Source organism: Hypanus sabinus, chromosome 10 (assembly GCF_030144855.1).
Source record: "Hypanus sabinus isolate sHypSab1 chromosome 10, sHypSab1.hap1, whole genome shotgun sequence".
NCBI lineage: Eukaryota > Metazoa > Chordata > Chondrichthyes > Myliobatiformes > Dasyatidae > Hypanus > Hypanus sabinus.
This window is the reverse complement of record NC_082715.1, coordinates 67,395,829-67,418,769: the sequence shown is the minus strand read 5'-3', so window position 1 is coordinate 67,418,769 and position 22,941 is coordinate 67,395,829. Positions and strand designations below refer to the sequence as shown.

The window sequence follows — 22,941 nt, the reverse complement described above, 5'->3', positions numbered from 1 at the left end:
GGTGCTTTTTTTCTACATCTTGATGCTTTAATTTCCCCAGCAAATAATTTCTTTGCGCAGGGGCATTTAAACACTCCTCAATATTCTGTCAAGGGAAAAATGATACATTTTAATAAGGTTAAACATTTTGCTTCTCAAGTAATCCTGCTATCTTTTTGTAGTTAAGTTGTGTCTTTTCTCCTAAGCTGCCATTCTTCCTCCTTCTTTGTCAGGTGCAATTCCACACACTGATCAATAACTGTTATCCCTGAGACTTGATGGGCTTGAAGTTAAATAATTCCAGCCCTGGTTCTAATTAATTTTTAATATGTTGCTAATTATACCCTGTCAATGTTGCTTTTCTCTTCTACCATTAGGTTAAAGAGGGTGAAATTTCCTGTTATATTCGTCTATAATGGGAACTAGGTAGAAAGCATACATCTTGTAGAATCATTTTTGAGTTAAAGTACCTGTACTCATAGTGGAATAATTACTATGTTCATATTTTAAAATGACTACAATATTTTCCATTTATTTATTTTCTGAGATTTGGGAACTACGGCAAGGTCAGTATAAATTGTCCCATTTCATGCATTTGCCCTTGATCTGAATGTCTTGTTGGTCATTTCAGAGGATAATTCATAACTAAATCTGATAGATGGTGCATTTTTCAAGTTGGTCAGAGACAGAAAGGGGATGGATCAGAATCAGAATCATGTTTAACATCATTGGCATAAATCATGAATTTTTTTGTTTTGCAGCATCAATGCATAATAATAAAAACTACAAATTACAATAAGAAATGTATTTATAATTTCTTAAAATTAAGTACTGCAAAAATAAAAGAAAAATATCAAGAATGTGTTAATAGCTTCATTGTCCGTTTAGAAATCTGATGGCTGAGGGTAAAAAGCTGTTTCTGAAACTTTGAGTGTGTGTCTTCAGACTCCTGTATCTCCTCATTGATGTTAGCACTGAGAAGAGGGCATTTCCTAGGTGATAGATGGCTGCCAGGAAAGGTGGTAAGTGGCCATTCCTCTCTCAAGCAGATATTCGGTTTTGGATACAAATGTGTGATTAGTTTCTCAGAGGCAACACTGTAGGGTAGAAAAAAGTCTATGTAAGGTATGAAAGAGGGATTTTCAATAGTGAAGGAAACAGACGGACAACCAAGACTCCGTAATAGTATCGCAAACACAAGAAAATCAACAGATACTGGAAATCTGAGCAACATGCACAAAATGCTGGAGGAACTCAGCAGGCCAGAAGCATCTATGGTACAGATTAAACAGTTGACATTTCAGGCCAAGACCCTTCATCAGGACTGGAAAAAAGAAATGAAGATGGGGGGGGGGGGGGGAGGAAGAAGTACAAGAGTAGGTGACAGGTGAAACTGGGAGAGAGGGAAGAGTGAAGTAAAGAACTGGGAAGTTGATAGTGTGTGTGTGCGCCCTTAACTCCTGGTGGAGTCATCGGTGCACCGTAATGACAAGCTTTTTGCACCGATCTTTTTGGTGATTGTTCATCATACGATGTGTCTTGGACATCTGAAAGGCATCTCCAGGTTTTTGGAGCTGGCTGGATTCAAACTTGGGAGCCTTTGCTTCGAAGTCCGGCGCTGATGCCGCTACACCACCAGCCAGCCTAAAAACCTGGAGAGGGATTGGTGAAATAGATAAAGGGCAGGAAAAGGAGGAATCTGATAGGAGAGGGAAGGGGGGAGGAGCATCAGAGAGAGGTGTTGGGCAGGTAAGGAGTTAAGGTGAGAGAGGGAAACAAGAATGGGAAAAGTGAAGGGGGAGAGTGGGGACAATAGCTTATTCTATAAGTAATTTTAAAAATACGAACCAGAAGAGAGTTCATTATCTCTGACATAAATCGTAAAATTTGTTGTTTTGAATCAGAAGTACAGCACAAGATATGAAATTTACTTTAACTTACAAATAGAAGTAAATAGAGAAAAAGCAAATGGGATAGTGTTAATGGACCATGGACCATTCAAAAATGTGATGGCAAAGGGAAAGAAGCAGTTCTTAAAATATTGCACGTGGGTCTTCAGGCTCCCTGATGGTAGTAACATGAAAAATGCAAGTACTGGATGGAGAGGTTTTTACTGAAGATTCCTTTTTGTCTCTACCATTTATCCTTTCATTGCCCTGCCTTGATATCTATAATTCTTTGTCATCTTTTATGGTTGAGCATGGAGTCAAAAATTACTTCCCAGTTATTTCAATATCATATGAGTTACTGTTTCCCAAAATAATATTAGCATGGATCACTGTTAAATTAGATCTTGGAAAGAACCATGATTCATAAAAAATGAACATTCACTGCTTAAACAACATAAATTATCATCAGTCCTAACTGAGTTGGTGCAGAGATCGTTTCCTGCCAATTTAAAATTCCTTCAATCTCTATTTTATGACATCCTCACAGTTATTTGGACAATAGACAGCCTCATGCTTAAAAAAACTGAAAGAGTTAATAATAAACTTCAGTCTTTTTGTTCTGAACTCAAAAGCACTCCACACCAGACATAATTGGTAATTGATTTTTTATTGTCACATGTACAAAGATACAGTGAAAAACTTAGTTATGTAAGCAGCCAAGCAGATCATTTCAGATTCAGATTCAGGTACATTTATTTTCAAAGAATGTATAAATTATACAACCTTGAGATTTGCTTGCTCACAGATAGCCACAAAGCAAAAAACCCGAAAGGACCCAATTAAAGAAAAAGTAGAAAAATAAAAGACCAACGCTTGATGTGCAAGAGAAAAGAAAAAGTTAAATTTTAAAAATCATGCAAACAATTGAAGCAATCCAAACCAAAACTGAGAATTCAGGTCTGAATCCTGGAGAAGCACGGAGTAGGCCTAAAGCCTCACTTATCAGTTCATCATATTAGTGGGCATGGAGCACAACAGACAGGGCAACCTTCATAGCCTCAGCACCATGGAGATGACCATCATGGAGAATGAGTGAAATTGGCTCTCACCTCTGATCCCAACACCTTGTTTTTGCAGTCTATCTCAGCCAGAGTTTAAATTGATCCAACAACAAACAGTAAAAGGCTCCAGTGCCCTGGAGAGAGGAGTGAGAATTGCAGAGGAAAGAGACCCTTCAGCAACGACCTTCACTGTTTACTCTTTTCCATGTATGCTGCCTGGTCTGCTGAGCTCCCCCAGCATTTTCTGCATATTACTCTGGATTTACAGCATCTGCCGATTTTCTCGTGTTTGGGACTTGAAAACATAAGTACATTGAGGTTATACGGTGTAAAAGCAATAACATAATGCAAAAGATACAGTAGTGAAAGAGGTACAGTTACAGAGAAAGTGCAGGGCAGGTATACCATAAGGTGCAGGGACCATGAAGAGGTACAATATGGGGTTAAGAGTTCATCTTTATCATAATAGAAGTCCATTCAAGAGTTAATAGGGCGGTTAAGAAGACATATGGTGTGTTGGCCTTCGTTAGTCAGGTGACTGAGTTCAAAAGCAATGAGACAATTTTGCAGCTCAAAACATGAAGATTGATTGCTAACTTTTAGTGTAGCTTTAGATTAGGGTGGCAATCTGTAAGTACTTCTTTAAAAAATTATGTTAGAATACTACAAAGGTGTTTTTTTCCTAAGTTCGAACTTATAAACTGATGACTTTCTCTCTTTTAGACATAATCCGTCATAATTTCATACTGTTCTGTTTAGAAAGTATCGAACAGAAAGATTGAGAGTACAACAAAATGAGGCTTATTAATATGTTCAAAGACTTAGAGGTGAGAAGATTCAATAGATTGTAACACACACAAAATGCTGGAGGAACTCAGCAGGCCAGGTAGTATCTAGGAAAAGAGTACAGTGGATGTTTTGGGATGAAACCCTTTGGCAAGACTGCAGAAAAAATGCTAAGAAGTAGATTTAAAAGGTGGGGGCAGTGGGGAGAGAAACACAAGGTGATAGGTGAAACTTGGAGGGAGAAGGAGGAAGTAAAGACCCAGGACGTTGATTGGTGAAAGAGATAGAGGGCCATTGAAGAAAGGAAAGGGGAAGGGGGAGTCGCACCAAAGAGAGGCAATGTCGGGCAAGGAGATGAGGTGAGAGAGGGAAAAGGGGATGGGAACTGGTGAAGGGAGGTGGGGGCATTACTGGAAATTTGAGAAATCGGTGTTCCTGCCATCAGGTTGGAGGCTACCCAGACAGAATATTAGGTGTTGTTTCTCCAACCCAAGTGTAGCCTCATCGCAACATAAGAGGTGGCCATGGATGGACATATTGGAATGGGAATTAAAATGGGTGGTCACTGGGAGATCCTGCTTTTTCAGGTGGATGGAGCATAGGTTTCCCAATCTTCATCGGGTCTCACCAATATACAGTAGGCCACACTGGGGGCACCCAACAGTATATGACCCCACCAGACTCACAGACCTCACCTGGAAGGGTGTGTAGGGCCCTGAATGATAGTGAGGGAGGAGGTGTAGGGGAAGGTGTAGCACTTGAACAAGGATAGGTATCGGGAGGGAGATCAGTGGGGAGGGACAAATGGACAAGGGAGTCACATAGGGAGCGATCCTTGAGGAAAGCAGAAAGTTGGGGTGGGGGAGATGGAAAGATGTGCTTGGTGGGGGGATCCCATTGGAGGTGGCGGAAGTTTTGGAAAATTATGTGCTGGACACGGAGGCTGGTGGAGTGGTAGGTGAGGATAAGAGAAACCCTATCTCTGGTAGGGTCATGGGAGGCTGAGGTAAGAGCAGACGTGAGTGACAAAGAAGAGATGCAGTTGAGGACAGCATTGATGCTGGAGGAAGGGAAGCCCCTTCTATTGAAAAAGGAGGACATCGTCTTCATCCTAGAATGAAAAGCATCATCCTGCGAGCAGATGCAGCAGAGACAGAGGAACTGAGAGAAGGGGTGGCATTTTTACAAGTTAAAGGGTAGGATGAGGTATAGTCCAGGGAGCTGTGAGAGTCTGTGGGTTCATAATAGATATCACCAGATAAGGAACAACAGATATAAGAAATGGAAATCTTGTATGAGTGAGGAAAAAAAGAGATCCTCTCATAGGTTATAGTTAGGTATGAAAAGGGATGAGGTCTTGAAAAGAGAATAAAGGGAGCTAAGTAGAAATATAAAACTATAAGGTCTAATAGAGACCATAAGGAAGGATGGGTAGCAATGAGGAAAATATGCAGTCAGTGGGGTCTGTTGAAATGTGTATTTTGATGTAAGAAATATCAGGAACAAGGATGATGAACTTAGATCAAGAGTCAATACACGGGACTATGAATTTGTGACCATTACAGAGACCTAGCTGTCATAAGGGCATGAATGCATGCTGGATGTTCTGGGGTTTAGACATTTCAAAGGGCATAGGGAGGGAGATAAAATCGGTGGGAGACTGGGATTGTTAATCAGGGATAGTACCAGCTGCAGAAAGGGAAGTTGTCATTGAGGAATTGTCTACTGCTTCAGTGTAGTTGGAAGTCAGAAACAGAAAGTTGGCAATGACTCTATTAGAGGTATTCGATAGGACTTGCTATGGTAATGGAAACACTGAGGAACAGATCAAGGGGCAGTGTTGGAAAGATGCCAAAATAACAGAGTTGGTGTCATGGGTGTATTTAGAGATATAGTGTGAAACAGACCCTTTCAACCCAATGAGTTGTACTGCTCAGCAGCCCAGCTATTTAACCCTAGCCTGATCAGAGAACAGTAACCAATTAGCCTACTAACTGGTACACCTTTGGAACTTGGAAGGAAACTGTAGCACCCAGAGGAAACCCACACATTCATGGGGAAGAATATTCAAAATGAGGATGTCCAAACTTCACTGCACCAAGCTGTAAAAGCATTGCACGAACCATTATGCTGGGGTGGCAATGATTTAACTTCCCAGACACTGATTGGCATCTCTTTAGTGCAAAGGTGAAGTTGGGGCAGAATTTGTTTGATGTGTCTAGGAAGAATTATTGACACAAAATATAAACAGGCCAACTAAAGAGGAAGCCATACTGGGTCTAGTACTGGGTAATGAACCAGGTGAGGTATCAGATCTCTCAGTGGGTGAGTATTTCAGAGTAAGTGACCTCAATTTCCTAACATTTACCATAGCCTTGGAGAGGAATGGGGACAATTATTTAATTGAGGGAGGGGGAATTATGATAGTATTAGGCAGGAATTTGGGAGTGTAAACTGGGAACAGATAAGGGAACACTTACATGAGGTCCTGGATAGGCTTGTCTCATTGAAGCAGGGAAAGGATGACAAGAAATATGGAACATCTAGTCAAGGGGAAGAAGGAAGCTTACTTGGGGTTTACGAAGCAAATGTTAGACAGGTATCCATATCCAGGAAGTGTCTGAAGAATGGACAAGAGAGCCAGAAGGGGGCATGAAAAGGCCATATTGAATAGGATTAAGAAAATACCAAGGTGCTTGACATGTACGAGATGAACAGGAAGATGACTAGAGTGAGAGTAGAACCAATCAGGGATAGAAAAGAAAACATCCCTGGAGCCAAGTGTAATGGGAGGTTCTTAATGAGTGTTTTTCTTTAGTATTCAAAGTAAAAGTGATCTTGACATTTGCAAGGACAACACAAAATAGACTAACATGTGACATGTTAAAAAAAGAACATATGCTGGAAACGGATAAATATTAAGCCAGGTAAGTTCCTGGGACCGAATGGGATATAACCATAGGTTACTACAGGCAGGCAGGCAGGGAGGGAAGAGATTGCTGTACCATTGACTGGCGGGGCTATATAATTTTTTACTTATTCAATATTTTAGTTAGGTGATAGATAATATTTGCCAAGATACTGTAAGGTTGGTGGAGTTGTGGATAGTGTAGTAGGTTGCCATAGGTTACAACGGGACATTAACAGGAAGCAGAGCTGGTCTAAGGAGTGGAGTCCACATCCATAGATCCCTAATAGTTGCCATGCAAGCTAATTGAGTTTTAAAGAAGTCACATGATGTGTTGGTCTTCATTAGTCAGTCATTCTGTAATTCTATAAATCCTGATTTGACCACACTTGGAATATTATGTTCAGTTCTGCTTGCCTCAATGTAGGAAGGATATAAAAGCTTTATATTGAGTACAGAGGAGATTTATGAGGATGCTGCTTGGATTAGTCAGCATGACTTACACTGATAGGTTGAGAGAGCTGGAGCTATACTGGCTCAATAAACATAGAGGGTCAAATGGCCTGTACTATGCTGTAATGTTTTGTTCACACACATCTGTAAAACATAGAAAAATGACAGCACAGTGCAAACTCTTTAGCTCATGGTGCTCCGCCTACTCTAAAATAATCTAATCCTTCACTCTTACATAACCATGTGCCTATCTAAGAGTTTCCTAAATGCCCCAACTCTTATTTGTCTCTACTACCCCTAGCAAGGTATTCCATGCACCCACCAATCTCTGTGTAAAGAACCTACTTCTGACATGTCCCCTACACTTTCCACCAATCAACTTAAAAATATACACATTTGTATTAACCACTTCTGCCCTGGGAAAAATTATCTGGCAATCACTATTTATTCCTCTGATCTTCTTGAACGTCTCTATCAACTAAACTGTTATCCTCCGTTGTTCCAAAGAGAAAAGCTCTAGCTCACTCAACCTAAATGCCTTTTTGCCCAGGCAGCATCCTAGTAAATCTCCTATGCACCCTCTCTAAAGCTTCCAATTCCTTCCTGCAATGAGGTGACCAGAACTGAACCCAATGTTCCAAGTGTGGTGTAACCAAGATTTTATAGAGCTGCAGCATTATTTCACAGCTCTTGAGCTCAATCCCCCAACTAATGAATGCCAAAACATCCTACGCCTTCTAAACAACACGATAAACTCCACCTGCCACTTCGCAGCCCAGCTTTGTATCCTGTCAATGTCCCATTGTAATCTACAACAACCCTCCACACTATCCACAACTCCACCAACATTTGTTTGTCTGCAAGCCTACTAATCCATTTTTCCATAAGACAGAGGAGCAGAATTAGGCCTATCCAGTCTGCTCCACCATTCCACAATGGCGGATTTATTATCCATCTCAACCTCATTCTCCTGCCTTCTCCATTAAACCTTTAACAGTCTGATTAATAAAGGAACTCTCAGCTTTCACTTTAAATATACTCAATAACTTGGCCTCCACACCGATCGTGATAATAAACACCCTCAGATTAAAGAAATTCCTCTTCATCTCTGTTCCAAATGGAAGTCCCTCTTTTCTGAGGCTGTGCCCTCTGGTCCTAGACTCACCCACTACAGGAAGCATCCTCTACACATCCACTCTATCTAGTCCTTTCCATATATGATGGGTTTCAGTAAGATCCTCCGTCCATGGAGCACAAATGCACAGCCATAAAATGCTCCTCATATATTAACAGTTAATTCCCAGAGTTATTCACATAAACCTTCTGTGGACCTTCTCTCAATTTCATTCTCGTGCCTTCTACCCGTAACATTTGACACCTCCACCTCTATTAACCTCCACCTTAAATACTTGGCCTGCCACCTGTGGCAGTGAATTCTACAGATTCACTACCCTCTAGCTAAAGAAATTCCCCCCTCATCTCTGTTCTAATTGGAAGTCATTCCATTATGAGGTTGTGCCCTCTGGTCCTTGACTCACGCTCTATAGGAAACATCCTCTCCATATCCACTCCATCCAGGCCTTTCAATATTTGATCAGTTTCAATGAAATTCTCCCTCATTCTTCTTAACTCCAATGATTCCAGGCCCAGAGTAACCAAGCTCCTCATACCTTAACCATTTTATTCCCAGAATAATTCTCATGGACCTCCTCTGGACCCATTCCAATGCTGACAAAACTTTTCTTAGATATGTGCCCAAATCTGCTCATAGTACTCCAAATGTGGTCTGATCAATTGCTTATAAAGTTTCAGCATTACAACCTTATCTTATATTCTAGTCTTCTCAAAACGAAAGCTAACATTGCACTTGGCTTTATTATCGATTCAACCTGCAGGTTAGCCTTTAGGGAAACCTGCACAAGGAGTCCCAAGTCCCTTTGCATCTCTGAGTTTTGAATTTTCTCTCCAGTTAGAAAATAGTCTACAATTGTATTCCTTCTAACAAAGTGCATGAACATACACTTCATGGCACTATATTCCATCTGCCACTTATTTGCTCATTTTAATCTGTTCAAATACTTCTGCAGTATGTGCTTCCTCAACATTACCTGACCCTCCACCTATCTTTGTATCATCTGCAAACTTTGCCACAAAGCCAAGAATTCGACCACCCAAATCTTCGGGATATAACCTGTAAAGAAGATATCCCGTTACTGACCCCTGCAGAAGAACATAAGTCACTGACAGCCAACCAGAAAAAGCCCCTTTATTCCTATTATTTTCCTCATGCCAGTCAGCCATGCTAGTACCTTTCCTGTAATACCACAGGTATTTATCTTGTAAAGCAGTCTCATGTGCAGTATCTGGGGGTACACATGGATGAAAGACTTGAAAAGACCACCAACAAAGAGGCTGTGTACAAGAAGGGCCAGAGTTGCCTCTACTTCCTGAGGAGACTGAGCTCCTTTGGAGTACACAGGCCTCTCCTTTTCAGGTTCTGTCAATCTGTAATTGCCAGTGCAATCTTTTATGTAGTGGTGTGCTGGGACAATGGCATCAACACGGGTGACGCCAACAGGCTCAATAACCTGATTAGAAAGGCTGGCTCAGTTTTAGGAGTCAAACTGGAGACACTCAAGGCTGTGGTAGAACAAAGGACCCTTCAGAAAATCTTGGCAATTCTGGACAATGTTTCTCATCCTCTGCATGCCACCTTAGCTGAAAAGAGGAACACTTTTAGTAATAGATTAAGACAACTGTGGTGCTCCAAAGAGCACTATATGAGGTCACTCTTATCCTCAGCCACAAGTCAACTTATAGCTGGGGAAGTGTTGTACCCCTCCTCTTAGACTGTTTGCGGTAACTTTTTAAAAACTTTTTCTTACTTCTCTTCTAATATTTGTATACTTGTCCACTTGCAATGCTACTGTGACACTGTAATTTCCTTTGGGATCAATAAAGGGTCTATCTATCTGGTCAAAGTCCTTCCGAAAATCCAAATAATCAACAACCTCTGACTCCTCTTTGCCTATCCTGCCTATTATTTCCTCAATTAATTTCCATAGATTTGTCAGGCAAGATTTCTCATTAAGGAAACCTTGCTGACTGACTTTGGCCAACTTTATCATGCTCTTCAAAGTACCCTGAAGCAGCATCTTTAATAATAGACTACAACATCTTCCTAACCACCAGTGCCAGGCTAACTGACCACCAAGTTCCTTTCTTCTGCCTCCATCTCTTCTTAAAGAGTAGAGTGACATCTGCAATTTTTCAGTCCTCCAGATTCTTTAAAGGCAATTTTTAATGCCTCCACAATTTCTTCAGCTACTGTACCTCTTTCAGTACCGTGTGGTGTGGTCCATCTGCTCAACTTATCTACCTTCAGAACTTTCAGCTTCCCAATCACCTTCCTCAGTAATAGTAACTATGCTTATTTCAGTCCCTTGACACTCTCAAATTTCTGGCATTATTACTTTTGATATATCTGAAAAACTTTTGGTGTCTTCTTTTATATTATTGGTTAGCTCACTTCCATATTTAATCTTTTCTCTCTTTATGACTTTTTAGTTGCCTTCTGCTAGTTTTTAAATGAGCAGAATCCACTCACTTCCCATTAATTTTAGTTTTATTGCATGCCTTCTCTTTTCCTTTTATGCTGTCCTTGATTTCCCTTGTCAGCCATGGTTGCCTCATCGTCCCCTTAGAATACTTCTTCATCTTTGGGATGGACAATATCTCTCCTGCACCTTCCGAATTGCCCCCAGAAACTCCAGCCATTGCTGTTCTGCCATCATCCCTACTAGCGTCCTCTTCTAATTAACTTTGTCCAGCTCCTCTAGCAAGCCTCTGCAATTCCTTCTACTCCACTGTAATACTGATCATCTCCCTCAAACTGCAAGGTGAATTCTATCATATTATGATCACTGCCTCCTAAGGCTTCTTTTATTTTAAGTTCGCTAATGAAATCTGGGTCATTACATGACACCCAATTCAGAAATGCCTTTCCCCTAGCGGGCTCAACTACAGTTTTCTCTAAAATGCCATCTTGTATGCATTCTACAAATTCCCTCACTTGGGGTCCAGTACCAACCTAATTTTCCCAATCTACCTGCATATTGAAATCTGCCATGACAATCATAACATTACCATTTTTACTAGCCTTTTCTAACTCCCATTGTAGCTTATATCCCACATCCTGTCTGCTGTTCAAGGTCTGAATAACTCCGATTAGTGTCTTTTTACCTTTGCAGTTTCTTTACTCTCACAAGGATTCTTCACCTTCCGCTCCTATATCACACTCTGAGAAAGAAACCCCCCCTCCTCGATCCACCTGACAGTCCTTTCAGTACAAGATGTACCCTTGGATGTTAAGCTTCATTTCAGCCATGTCTCAGTGGTTCCCATAATGTCAAACCTGCCAATTTTTAAATGCGCTGCAAGATCATCACCCTGCATGCATTCAAATTTAGCACCTTTAGTCCTACATTCATCCCTTTTGATTTTGCCCCCATGTTATACTTCAGCTCATCCCACTAACTGCAATTTTGCCCTATCATCTGCCTGTCCTTCCTCAGCATCTCACTGCACACCGCATCTACTTAAATATCAACTGCCACGTGCTCAGCCTTGTCACTTCAGATCAAATTCAGTTAAATCCTCCTGCAAGGATGTTGGTCCCCTCCAGTTCAGTTGTACAGTTCATACCTTCCCTACATGGGATCCCAATGCTCCAGAAATCTGAAACCCTGCCCCTTTTACCAGATCCTCAGCCACTCATTTATCTGTGAAGCAGAAAAATAGCCCTCAACTTGGCAGCGGAGTTATCGGGGCACTGTCATGAAGGTGGCTCTGTAACAAGCTAATCTTGTTTTTACGAGGCTGAGTTACTAGCTCGACGCTCAACCTGACTTGGATTCGAACTCGGGAACCTTCGCTCCGGAGTCTGGAGCTGATATTATTGTGCCACCAAGCTGGACTCATTTATCTATACTATCAGTTTATTCCTGCACTGACCAGCACATGGCATTGGAGTAATCCAGTAACTACGACCTTGTCAGTCCTGCCCTTTGGCCTCTTCCCTAACTCCTTATACATACTGCACTGGACCTTTATTGCTTTTCTACCTATGTCATTGGTGCTAACATGCACCACAACCACAGGACACTCATCCTCCCTCGAGAATATTCTCCAGGAATCCTTGAACCTAGCATCTGTGAGGCAACACAACGTTCTGAAGTCTTTTTCCTGGCCACAGAATCTCCTGTCCATCGCCCTGATTATCGAATCTCCTTTTGCTTTCATACGACCTGACTTTACCCTTCCCTGCTGAGCCTCATAGCCAGCCACAATGCCATTGGCCTGGCTGCTGCTGCTGTGCCCTAATAGGTCACCTCCACCCCCAGCAGTATTTAAAGGGGTATACACTTTGCTGAGGGGAAATGCCACAGGGGGACCCTGCATTGATTTCTTATTCCTGTTATCTCTCTGGGTGATCATCCATCTATGATCTGAAGCCTGCACTCTGCTTGTGACCACCTCAGTACAAGTCTCATCAATGATGTTTTCATCTTCCTGTATGATCCTGAGTACATTCAGGTCTAGCTCCCTGACCTTGACCTTGTCCGTCAGGAGCTGAAGCTGGATGCACTTTCTGCAGATGCAGTCATCAGGAAGATCGTCTTAGGTACCATCCTGCTAATGCTCTGTATATCTTTGGGTGTAACTTCTCAAGTTCAAGTTTTACAATAATCTAAATGACTCCAAAAGACTCAGTACCTTTAGCCTACTCCTGTTCTTGCCATATCCTGAGCCAAAGCGTGATCACTCCCTCAATGGCCACTCTGTTTACACTTCCTTTCTTTTCATTGGCTGTTTTTAAATAGCTCCCGCCCTGTTGCTCCCTCACTTGCTACTTCAAACAATGACTCACGCCTGGCTCCAGCCCTGCCCAATATTACCCTCCCACTCACTACTTCAAACAATGACTCACTCCCGACTGGATTTACCGTTTTCAAATTGTTCCCACCCTGCAAAATGTTGCTCCCTTACTCCCTACTTCAAGCACTTGCTCATCCAAGCCATTAATAAAAAACACAAAGAGCAGCAGTCTCAAAACACACCACTGGTTAACAACCTCCAGGCAGAATACACTTTCTATTCTACCTTCTGTGGACAGGACAATTCTGAATCCATACAGCCATGTTTCCCTGGATCCCATGCCTCCAGACTTTCTGAATGATCCTACCATATCAGACTTCTTACAAAATCCATATACACCACATCCACTGCTCTACCTTCATCAATGTGCATTGGCACATCCATAAAGAATTCATTCAGGCTCATGAGGAATGACTTGCCTCTCATAAAAACCACGTTGACTACCCCTAAACATACTATGCATCACAAAATACTTGGAAATCCTGTCTAAGTATTTTCTCCAAAAATTTGCCCACCACTGAAGTAAGGCTCATTGGTCTATAATTCTGAAGGTTATCTCTATTCTCTTTCTGAACAAAGGAATAAAATGTGCCACTTTCCAATTATCTCGCACTACTCCCATGGTCAGTGAGTTCACAAAGATTATCACCACAGGCACAGCAATCTCTTTCTTCATCTCCCGTATGAACTTTGTCTATATTCTGTCCAGCCCCAGGAACTTACTTATCATAATGATTTTCAAAAACTCCAGAGCATCTTCTTTCTAAACATCAACATGTTCCAGCATATCAGCTTGTAGTTATAAATGTCAAGGTCCTGCTTACTGGTGAATACTGAAGCAAAGTATTCATTAATGACCTCCCCTACCTCATCTGTCTCCTGTACTATCCATAATTGGTCATACCCTCACTCTGGACATACTCCTGTTCTTCACATGTGTGAAAAAAAATCATTGGGGATTTCCTTAATCCTATGCACAAAGGCCTTCTCAGAAAACTTTCTCGCTGTCCTAGGAGCTTTATCTGCTCACATTAAATTTCCCTTCTGAACAGAAGCCAGATAGTCCTCTGGTTCCTTTTGTCACATACATATTTCCCTTATACTGACTCAAAGAGTAATGACAGTTTAGTATGGTTCTGTGACCAGTTTTACTTAGCACCTGATGATACAAAGCAGATTTAAAAAATTGAATTCTGTTCAAAAACCATGAAATTGATTAGCTGCTACTATAGCAGAGACAAAGATGCAAGAAGACACAAACAGAAAATGCTGGTGGAATTCCACAGGTCCAGCTGCATCTATGGGAGGAGTTAACATTTCCATTCAGGGGCCTGTCACCAGAACAAGGCACGTAGGGTCTCTGACCGGAACTCCGTTTCTCTTCCCACATATAGTATGCAACCTGACTTGAGTATTTTGCATCTTTTCTGCTTGCATTTCAGATTTCCAGTTTCCTCGGATTTTTGATTTTCATGTCTAAGAAGATATATCAGACCTTGTGCGATCAAAATATAAATATAATGGTTGACATCATCATTTCTATAGACAGTGGAAAGCATTCTTATATTGATTATAGACAGTTAAAGGCAGACACAGTTCTCCCATTCTGCTTAACTGCATTGCTGTGAAGCTCTCATACACTTAAATGCTAAAAACTCCAAAGCCCCCGATGTGGCAGTCCAGGGAATCAGTGATGCTCTCTCCTTATGCATTAATAGCAAATTATTTCAATGGGCTTTCACACCAAAGATGCAGCAAGGTCAATCTGGGACTGCAAATTTATAATAAATTTCTTTAAAGAAGGGGTTCCCAACCTAGGATCCACAGCCCTCTTGCTAAATGGCATTAGTCCATGGCATAAAAATGGTTGGGAACCCCTGCTTTAAAGGATACCTGTCTTGAACTTGTAGCTAATAGTTCTGTTACCTGAATGATTATATTTGATTGCTTTGAATACAGCAGAATTAATAAAAGACTAGTGGCTGCTGTCAAAGAACATTGTAATAAACTAACACGAATCAATAATTTTAATGCCAACCTTCTGACAGTTATAAAAAATGATGTATTCCAATTTGTGACTCAAACCCATGTAATACTAGACGACTGTCAAAATTCCTCTCAGATGAACCTAGTATAGATGAGTAAATAATGGCTTGCCAACCCTACTGCTCAGTATAAACACAACTTTTTCTGGAGGAGCCGTTTCCATTTAAGTAGCTGCCTGGAACAGCATTTGAGATCAAGTTTAAACTATTCGAACATCTCAAGTTCAAAACTTCCATAGGACACCCATCAGTACAATCCTACAACAGCAATTTAAAATTAAAAGCTTTCCAAGTAACTTCAGAGGTGCCAGAAATGCAGCAACCCTATAGGTTTCAGTTCTGTGTTCCCATCCCCAGCCCTGCTTTACAGTTACTTTTTTTTTATTTATTAGTGTGGAATGGGCCCTTCAAGCTGCACCACTCCGATTTAACCCCAGCCTAAACATGGGATAATTTGCTCAGGATCAGTAAAGTATGTCTGTCTGTCTGCCTGTAACCTACTGCCTGTCAGCAGTGCACTGGCATCCGTACCAAATTTCGTGGCCAATGGTTCCAAGTTCAAATCCAACTAGCTCCTTGCATGCGGGATTGAGTGTCCAGCTAGCAACTCAGCCTCATAAAAAGGACAAATGCTGAAGAACGGCAAAGTTGCTGCATGATGCATCATAAGGCACACAGAAGAAAAATAAATTAACCTGCAAACTGGTACATTGTTGGACTATGGGAGGAAACTGCATTACCCAGAGGAAACCCACATGCAGACAGGAAGAAATGTACCAACTTGCTTACAGTGGGTGCTGGAGTTGAACTCTGACATTCTCGCTGTAATAGTGCTGTGCTAACTTCTATGCTACTATGGCGCCCGTTTAGAAATTTTTAAAATAGTTTAAAATCCATCTGATATCTTTAAATTGCTGCAACGTATTTTCGATGCACAAACCTACTAGCTTCTGTGACTGTGGCTGATGGATGGAAATTATCATTCCAAATCACTGTCCATCATGGATGTGAGGCGATACCATTGTGATACACACACAGTGGCCACTTTATTAGACACACCCACTTGTTAATGCAAATATCTAATCAGTCACTCATGTGGCAGCAACTCAATACATAAAGGCATGCTGACATGGTCAAGAGGTTCAGTTGTTCAGAGCAAATAAGAGAATGGGAAACTAACTGACTTTGACTGGGGATTTTCCGTCACATGCCTCTGATAATAAACCTGATTCGGATCCCGATTGTTGGTACCAGGTGGGGTGGTTTAGTCCCTCAGAAAATGCTGATCTCCTTGGACTTTCATGCGCAACAGTCTCTGGAGTTTACAGAGAATGGTGCGATAAACAAAAAATATCCAATGAGTGGCATTTCTGTGGATTCAATGCCTTGTTAATGAGAGACATTAGAGGAGAATTGCGGGAGAGTTGACAGAGCACAGTAACTCAAATAACCACACATTACAATAGTGGTGTACACTAGAGCATCTCTGAATGCACAATACTTGGAACTTTGAAGTGGATGGACTCCAGCAGCAGAAGGTACCTAATAAACTGGCCACTAAGTGTACTTTGTATGTTTCAAGATATTAATCCTCTGCCATTTAAAGTACTTTAAAAAAAACTGCAATTATCCAAACAGAAATGTTTGTAGGACAGAATATCCTATAAATGAATATTTTACAGATCCTGCAACGAACACAGAAAATAAAATTATATCTATATTTAAAAATTACAAATTTCATTCTAGGTGGCAGGTAACATCTTGGAATGAATATTTGAAACTTTAACATTGTACTGAAGTGAAATTACAAAATATTTTACTTGGCAAGAGTCTTTTCGGACCAGTCCAGACAGATGAGGCCCTGCGAATTATATCGCTGTGGTATTTGCAAACAGTGGTTTTTTGCCAGCTCGTTTAATGAAGACAGTGAAAATTGAAATCTGACAAACTCGTCAAGTTAATTGCAAGACTCAACTTCCCCCTTAGTTCCATAAAATAGTTAATTTAAATAAGAGTATTTATCAAAAAGTAGTCACTGCATTTTCGATGGTGGGCGGGGAAGCGAAGGGGGCAGAAACACCAACCCCATGTCCGATTGTCATCCCTTTTCTCGATGCACATCGTCTCCCGTTCTTCTGCTCTCAGTCGCTGTAGTATGTAAAGAGCGACTTTTCCTTGCACTCACTCCTTTCTAATTTGGGAATGCATAGGCGGTCTATGCTGGAAAGCCCGCGTCCGGAAAGAAACGGAAAGCAGCCGAATTTAAAGAAGGAATCAATCCGTGCTCCTGCTTTACACCAGGACAGCTGTAGGCTTGCCTTTGGACTCCTGGGCTCTCTTACAACCGTACAGCCACTGAATGACCCTGGCGTTACGCTCGATGACCGAAAGGGCAGAGGGAGGAGGCTTTTTCTGCACCTGGAGTCGTTCGCTGCCACCGCTGCTGTGCCGCGATAGCTCGCTCTCCGAGTCCGGGCTGCTCACGCTCCGGAACTTGAGGGCGAGGCTGTCGGAGGTGGCGGCGAACTTCTCCCTGACCAGGTCCTCCATCACCTCGGGCTCCAGTCCGCAGTGCTCGAAGAAGCTGTCCAAGCCCGAGCAGGCTCGCGAGTAGCGGTAGCTCAGGTCGGAATGCGAGCGCCGCAGCCCCGTTCCTCCTCCCCGCCGTTTCAGTGGTTCTTTGGTGCGGCCGGTGTCTCCCTGGGGTGCCGCCGACGTGTTGGCTGCTGCTCCCTGGGGTGCCGCCGACGTGTTGGCTGCTGCTCCCTGGGGTGCCGCCGGCGTGTTGGCTGCTGCTCCCCGGGGTGCCGCCGGCGTGTTGGCTGCTGCTCCCCGGGGTGCCGCCGGCGTGTTGGCTGCTGCTCCCCGGGGTGCCGCCGGCGTGTTGGCTGCTGCTCCCCGGGGTGCCGCCGGCGTGTTGGCTGCTGCTCCCCGGGATGCCGCCGGCGTGTTGGCTGCTGCTCCCTGGGGTGCCGCCGGCGTGTTGGCTGCTGCTCCCTGGGGTGCCGCCGGCGTGTTGGCTGCTGCTCCCCGGGGTGCCGCCGGCGTGTTGGCTGCTGCTCCCCGGGGTGCCGCCGGCGTGTTGGCTGCTGCTCCCCGGGATGCCGCCGGCGTGTTGGCTGCTGCTCCCTGGGGTGCCGCCGGCGTGTTGGCTGCTGCTCCCTGGGGTGCCGCTGGTTTGTTGGTTGCTGCTCCCTGAGATGCCGCCACCTCTGTACCATCTGCCAATCTTTCTTCTAAGGTTGTTCCTGCCTCCGACTGCAGCAGGGTGTCGCCCCCGCCACCGGAGCCCGGCAGGAGTCTCCTGACCAAGCTACGGTTGCTCTTGGAGCTCCGATTGCTACTGGTGGTCGGAGCTCCCCGAACAAACTCACACTTCTGCCGGTAGATGACGAGCGAGTCGGGCCTCAGCTGCCTCTTGAACCCCGAGCGCCGCACGATGCTCGGTTGGAGCTCCCGCGGTCTGGTCTGCTGGTGGCTGCCGGATTCCAGGTGGTTCTCCCTGTTGCTGCTGGCGCCGCTACTGCTGTCTTCCTCAGAGGAAAAACTGCCTAAGCCACTGGGCTCCAACTTGCGTCCCCTCGCCGCCGGGCTCTTCACGTACTTGGCTTTGTCGGCCGCCAGTCTCTCCACGGCGCTCGGCCGATCCCGCCTGTCCCCCTCCATCTGACTCCGCAGGTAGCTGGGACCCTTGGTCAGAAGCCTAAGGGGCAGAGAGGGGCTCAATGCCGACTGCATACCTGCAGGGGCCGAGATCTCGCTCGGCATCCCACCCTGGTCCACAGCCGTCACGTTCACGAAGTCTGGCAAGCGCACCTTCTCCAGAACATTCACCTCTCCACCTCTTGCGACCTTATATTTTTGTTTTGTTTGTTTTCCTGCCTGTTGCTGGCAACTTTCCAGCCACGATTCCCAGTCCGGAGTCTTGTGCTCGACGCTGTCACGTAGAGCTGTAGTTGCTGTTATCAGTTCTCGACTTTGCTAATAGAGTGTCACTTTCAGCCGATTCACCCTTGCCGCCGGGCGTCTCTCCTGGAAATGAAACACATCACATCAGCACTCTATGACATCATACGGGAGAAAGCAAGCTATGTATAACACAACAGAGATGGGATTGGCTTTCACGTACATAGCCTCAAACAAGTACAAACCCCAATTAATGTTTATATAGAATATTTTCTGTCAGCCAGCTTTCTCACCTCTCCTCTTTCACTTCTAACCAAACCCAAGAGAAAGCAACCGCAAGTTAATAGTAAGTACGCAAAGCTCATTGTTTCCGTAAACCAACGAAGACAGTTTGCAAACGAGACACACATCAGTTATTCTGATGTTTGTTATAAAATCATTCTGTCATCGGTGTTAATCTAGTTAATATGAAGAGCTCTGCAATTATGGTAAAATAGAGTATAAAGGAATTTCCTTTTTAGCTATTGCTAGCACGACATTCCATGCCCGGGATATATATCAGTTTTTATTTGATAAAGTTCAGATGAGCTAAAATAATTAGTATAAATCTTTCTTTTGCTGGGAATGAACACAATGAAAACACGGGAAAATTTGGCAATTACATTTGACTTGGATCAATAAATCAAATTATGTCTTCTCATGATGTTAGGATGATTTGTAAGTTAATACCGTATAACGTAGTAGCAAGAATTTGATTGACCCCAGATTGTAGGTGGTAAAATGTCAACGAAGTTAGAAAGACTGCCAGGAAACTATGCTGGAAAGTAAGTGTGTGAACATACATTAGGAGTGAGTATCATCATTGTTGCTTATCTACATTGAATTCATGGCTTTCCTTGTGTACATAGAGAACATTTTCTCTGAGATAGGGACCTAGCTGGAGCATCCCGAATGGTTGATTTGCCTGCCATTAGTTTGCTTGCAAAGATAAATGTTTAGAGAAGATGTCAGGTCAGCAGCAGCTATCCTCAAGACTAATTTAATGTCTTTGGTTTGACTTGCATAAGGTAAAATTGGAGTAGTACTCTCAAAAATATTCTCATGTTGATTTCCAATGTTTTATGACTGATGTGTAGTTTGAAAACAACAAAATAACAAATCAGCGAGAGATATTTGGCCAACTTTACACATATTTATGATTTGGTTAATGAATGACTGGTAACCTAGTCACTTATTAAACTAATCATAAACATGAGAATCAACAAAGACCAATTAGTATTTCAATAAAACTTGTATATTTTGTTATATGGAAAGAAACTGAAGTAGCAAAAACACAGCACCGGGACAGCACAGGGTGAATATTGAGGCTGTACACAGATAGTCTGGATCAGTGAGGCAGCAGCAGCTCTATTAAATGCCCTTTGTGATGGTAAATGCCCTAAGTCAGTTTGAAGTGTGGTAACTTCCGGGTGCCACCTGCTGCCTTGTCCACAAGGACAAAATTTACACTGCATTTCCTGTTCATGTCCATTTCATATGGAAGCCTTTTGATTACGTTTTATGTAAATTCCAAAGTCACATTTGAATTGCATCACACTTCTTCAGCGCCATTAATGTACTACCAATGCAAACACATCTATTCCCTTTGACATTAATGATCTACAAGTTAAACCAATTATTTCTAAGTGACACATTCTTCCTCAATAAGTTGTGACTATTACCAGCTCCAACCATGTTAAATTATATTGTAAATTATATAAACCATATTGCTAACAGGCATTGGAGGCAGTCAAACAAAACAAAATGAAGTAAATTGTGACCCATTGGCAGGTAAATGATCAACAGATGACTTCTGCAATGTGCTCCAATGTGCCTTTGCCCTGGAAACGTTACAATGATGGCAGTGTGGGAGGGTTCTGATACAATGAAAAGGTACAGTGGTAGCTGGTTTACATTCCAATAATCGTAATGAGATATGCTGAGTAATTGCCTTCAGGTACCAAATGTATTTCTGTCCTTCAGCAAAATACTTGTTCAATGTGCAGTACTCCTGGCCTTTTTTTAAGAGTACAATAGACTTTGAAACAAGAATATTGAACACATTCTACTTCTTTTAGTATTTCTAAGAGTTTCTTTCTCATTTATGCATGTAGTTGCAGTTTGTTATAGAACATGTTTTTAACTATTATTGTGTCTTCCCTTTCCAGAAGATGACACTAAAGGATGACAATAGTACCTTCTGACCTGAGAATTTGAATAATCCACCATTCTGGGTTTTAATAATGGGATGAAAGCTCCTTTGGGATTCTCGTAAATAAATGGATCAGCGATATAGATATGGTTAAATTGCACCTTACATAAAACAATACAGTATAGAACAGGAGCAGATCCTTCAACTCATTGTGTTATTCTGAACTAATTAAATGAGTAACAAAGTGTCTAATTAAATTTATGTCTACATAAGTCTCATTTCCCTCCATTCTCTACACATTCATGTGTCTAAGTGTGAGCAGCTTAAATACCTCCATCCTATTTGCCTGCACTACCATCCCTACCAATGCATTCCAGGCACCCTCTACACTCCATGTTGAAAAAAACCTGTCCAAACATCTTATTTGATCTTAAGCTCTCTCTCATTAAATGCGGGGCCTCTAGTATTTTAACCCTGGGGAAAATATATTGTCTATTTATGTCTCTCATAATTTTACAAATTTCTATCAGGACTTCCCTCAGCCTCCAGTGCTGTAGAGAGAACAACCCAAGTTTGTCCAAACTCCTGATGGAAATGCCTTCAAATCTAGACAGAATTCTGGTAAAAATCTTCTGCACCCTCTCCTAAGTCTCCATATTTTCCCTCAATGGAGCAACCACAATACTCCACATGTGGCCTAAACAGTGGATTAAAAGCTGCAGAATAACTTTCTGACTCTTCAACACAATGCCTTGACTAATAAAAGTAAGCATGCTATATTCCTCTTTTACTACCCTATTACCTTATGCAGCCACTTTCAGGAATTATTGACCTGGACCCCAAGACCCCAAGCTTAGTGTCAAAAGAACATTAAGTATAATTTATAAAAGTTTTAATGTTTTGCAGTTCAACATATCAAATGTGAAGCTATTTACATTTCTTGTACATAACTTTGCAGGAAAAAAATCAGTAAAACACACAAAACTGCACGTGCAGATTCTAACCATGCTGCAGCATAGCTCCCAAGGTTGAAACATTTGGCTCAACACAGAATTCTAAACCCATCTGAGCTATTTTGATATTGGGTGATGGCGGTCTTAGTTTGTGCCTTAACCTCTCACTGACACAATGCTCATTTGAGATGAGATATTGCTATTTCAGACTCATCACTTTTCGGCCTAACTCAGTCATGCCACCCATGTTGCCCTTCTGCACTGATCTAATGTGATTGCATCAGAATGATCATTCTAATCCTATCATATCAAAGCACTTGTCCAAGTCCATTTTAAATGTTTCAATTGCCTCTCTTACTTTAGCTGGAATTTATTCCATTTATCCACCACCCTCTGTGTGGAAAACTTGTGCACAGATTCCCTTTAAATTTCTCACTCTCACCTTAAAAATACATTCACAAATTTATACTTCTACTTTATACAGAAGTGGCTTTGATCTCTGAATCCTCTTTGGCTGCAGGGGAAGTGCCAGAGGACTGGAGAATGGCAAATGTAGTTCCCTTGTTTAAAAAATGTAATCGGGAGAAACCTGGGAACTATAGTCCAGTGTGTCTTACATCAGTGGTATGCAAACTACTGGAAAGGATTCTTAAGGATAGGATCTACGAGCATTTGGAGAAGTACAGTCTACTCATGGATAATCAACATGGCTTTGTGAAGTGAAGATCATGCCTCATGAGCCTGATTGAGATTTTTGAAGAGGTAACAAAAGAAATTGATGAGGGTAGGGCAGTGGATGTGGTCTACATGGACTTTAGCAAAGCATTTGACAA

The 22,941-nt window shown here is 42.3% G+C and overlaps 1 protein-coding gene across 3 annotated transcripts in view; it reads right to left on the bottom strand.

Annotated features, from left to right (window-relative positions):
• Positions 1 to 3,904: 3,904 nt before the first annotated feature.
• Positions 3,905 to 22,941, bottom strand: part of fam110c (family with sequence similarity 110 member C) — a 119,936-nt gene continuing 100,899 nt past the window's right edge. For all 3 annotated transcript variants that reach the window (XM_059982006.1, XM_059982004.1, XM_059982005.1), the window contains exon 2: positions 3,905 to 19,090. In XM_059982006.1, the coding sequence (XP_059837989.1) occupies positions 17,351 to 18,826 (1,476 nt within the window). In that variant the 5' untranslated portion in view covers positions 18,827 to 19,090 and the 3' untranslated portion in view covers positions 3,905 to 17,350. The remainder of the gene's footprint in view (positions 19,091 to 22,941) is intronic.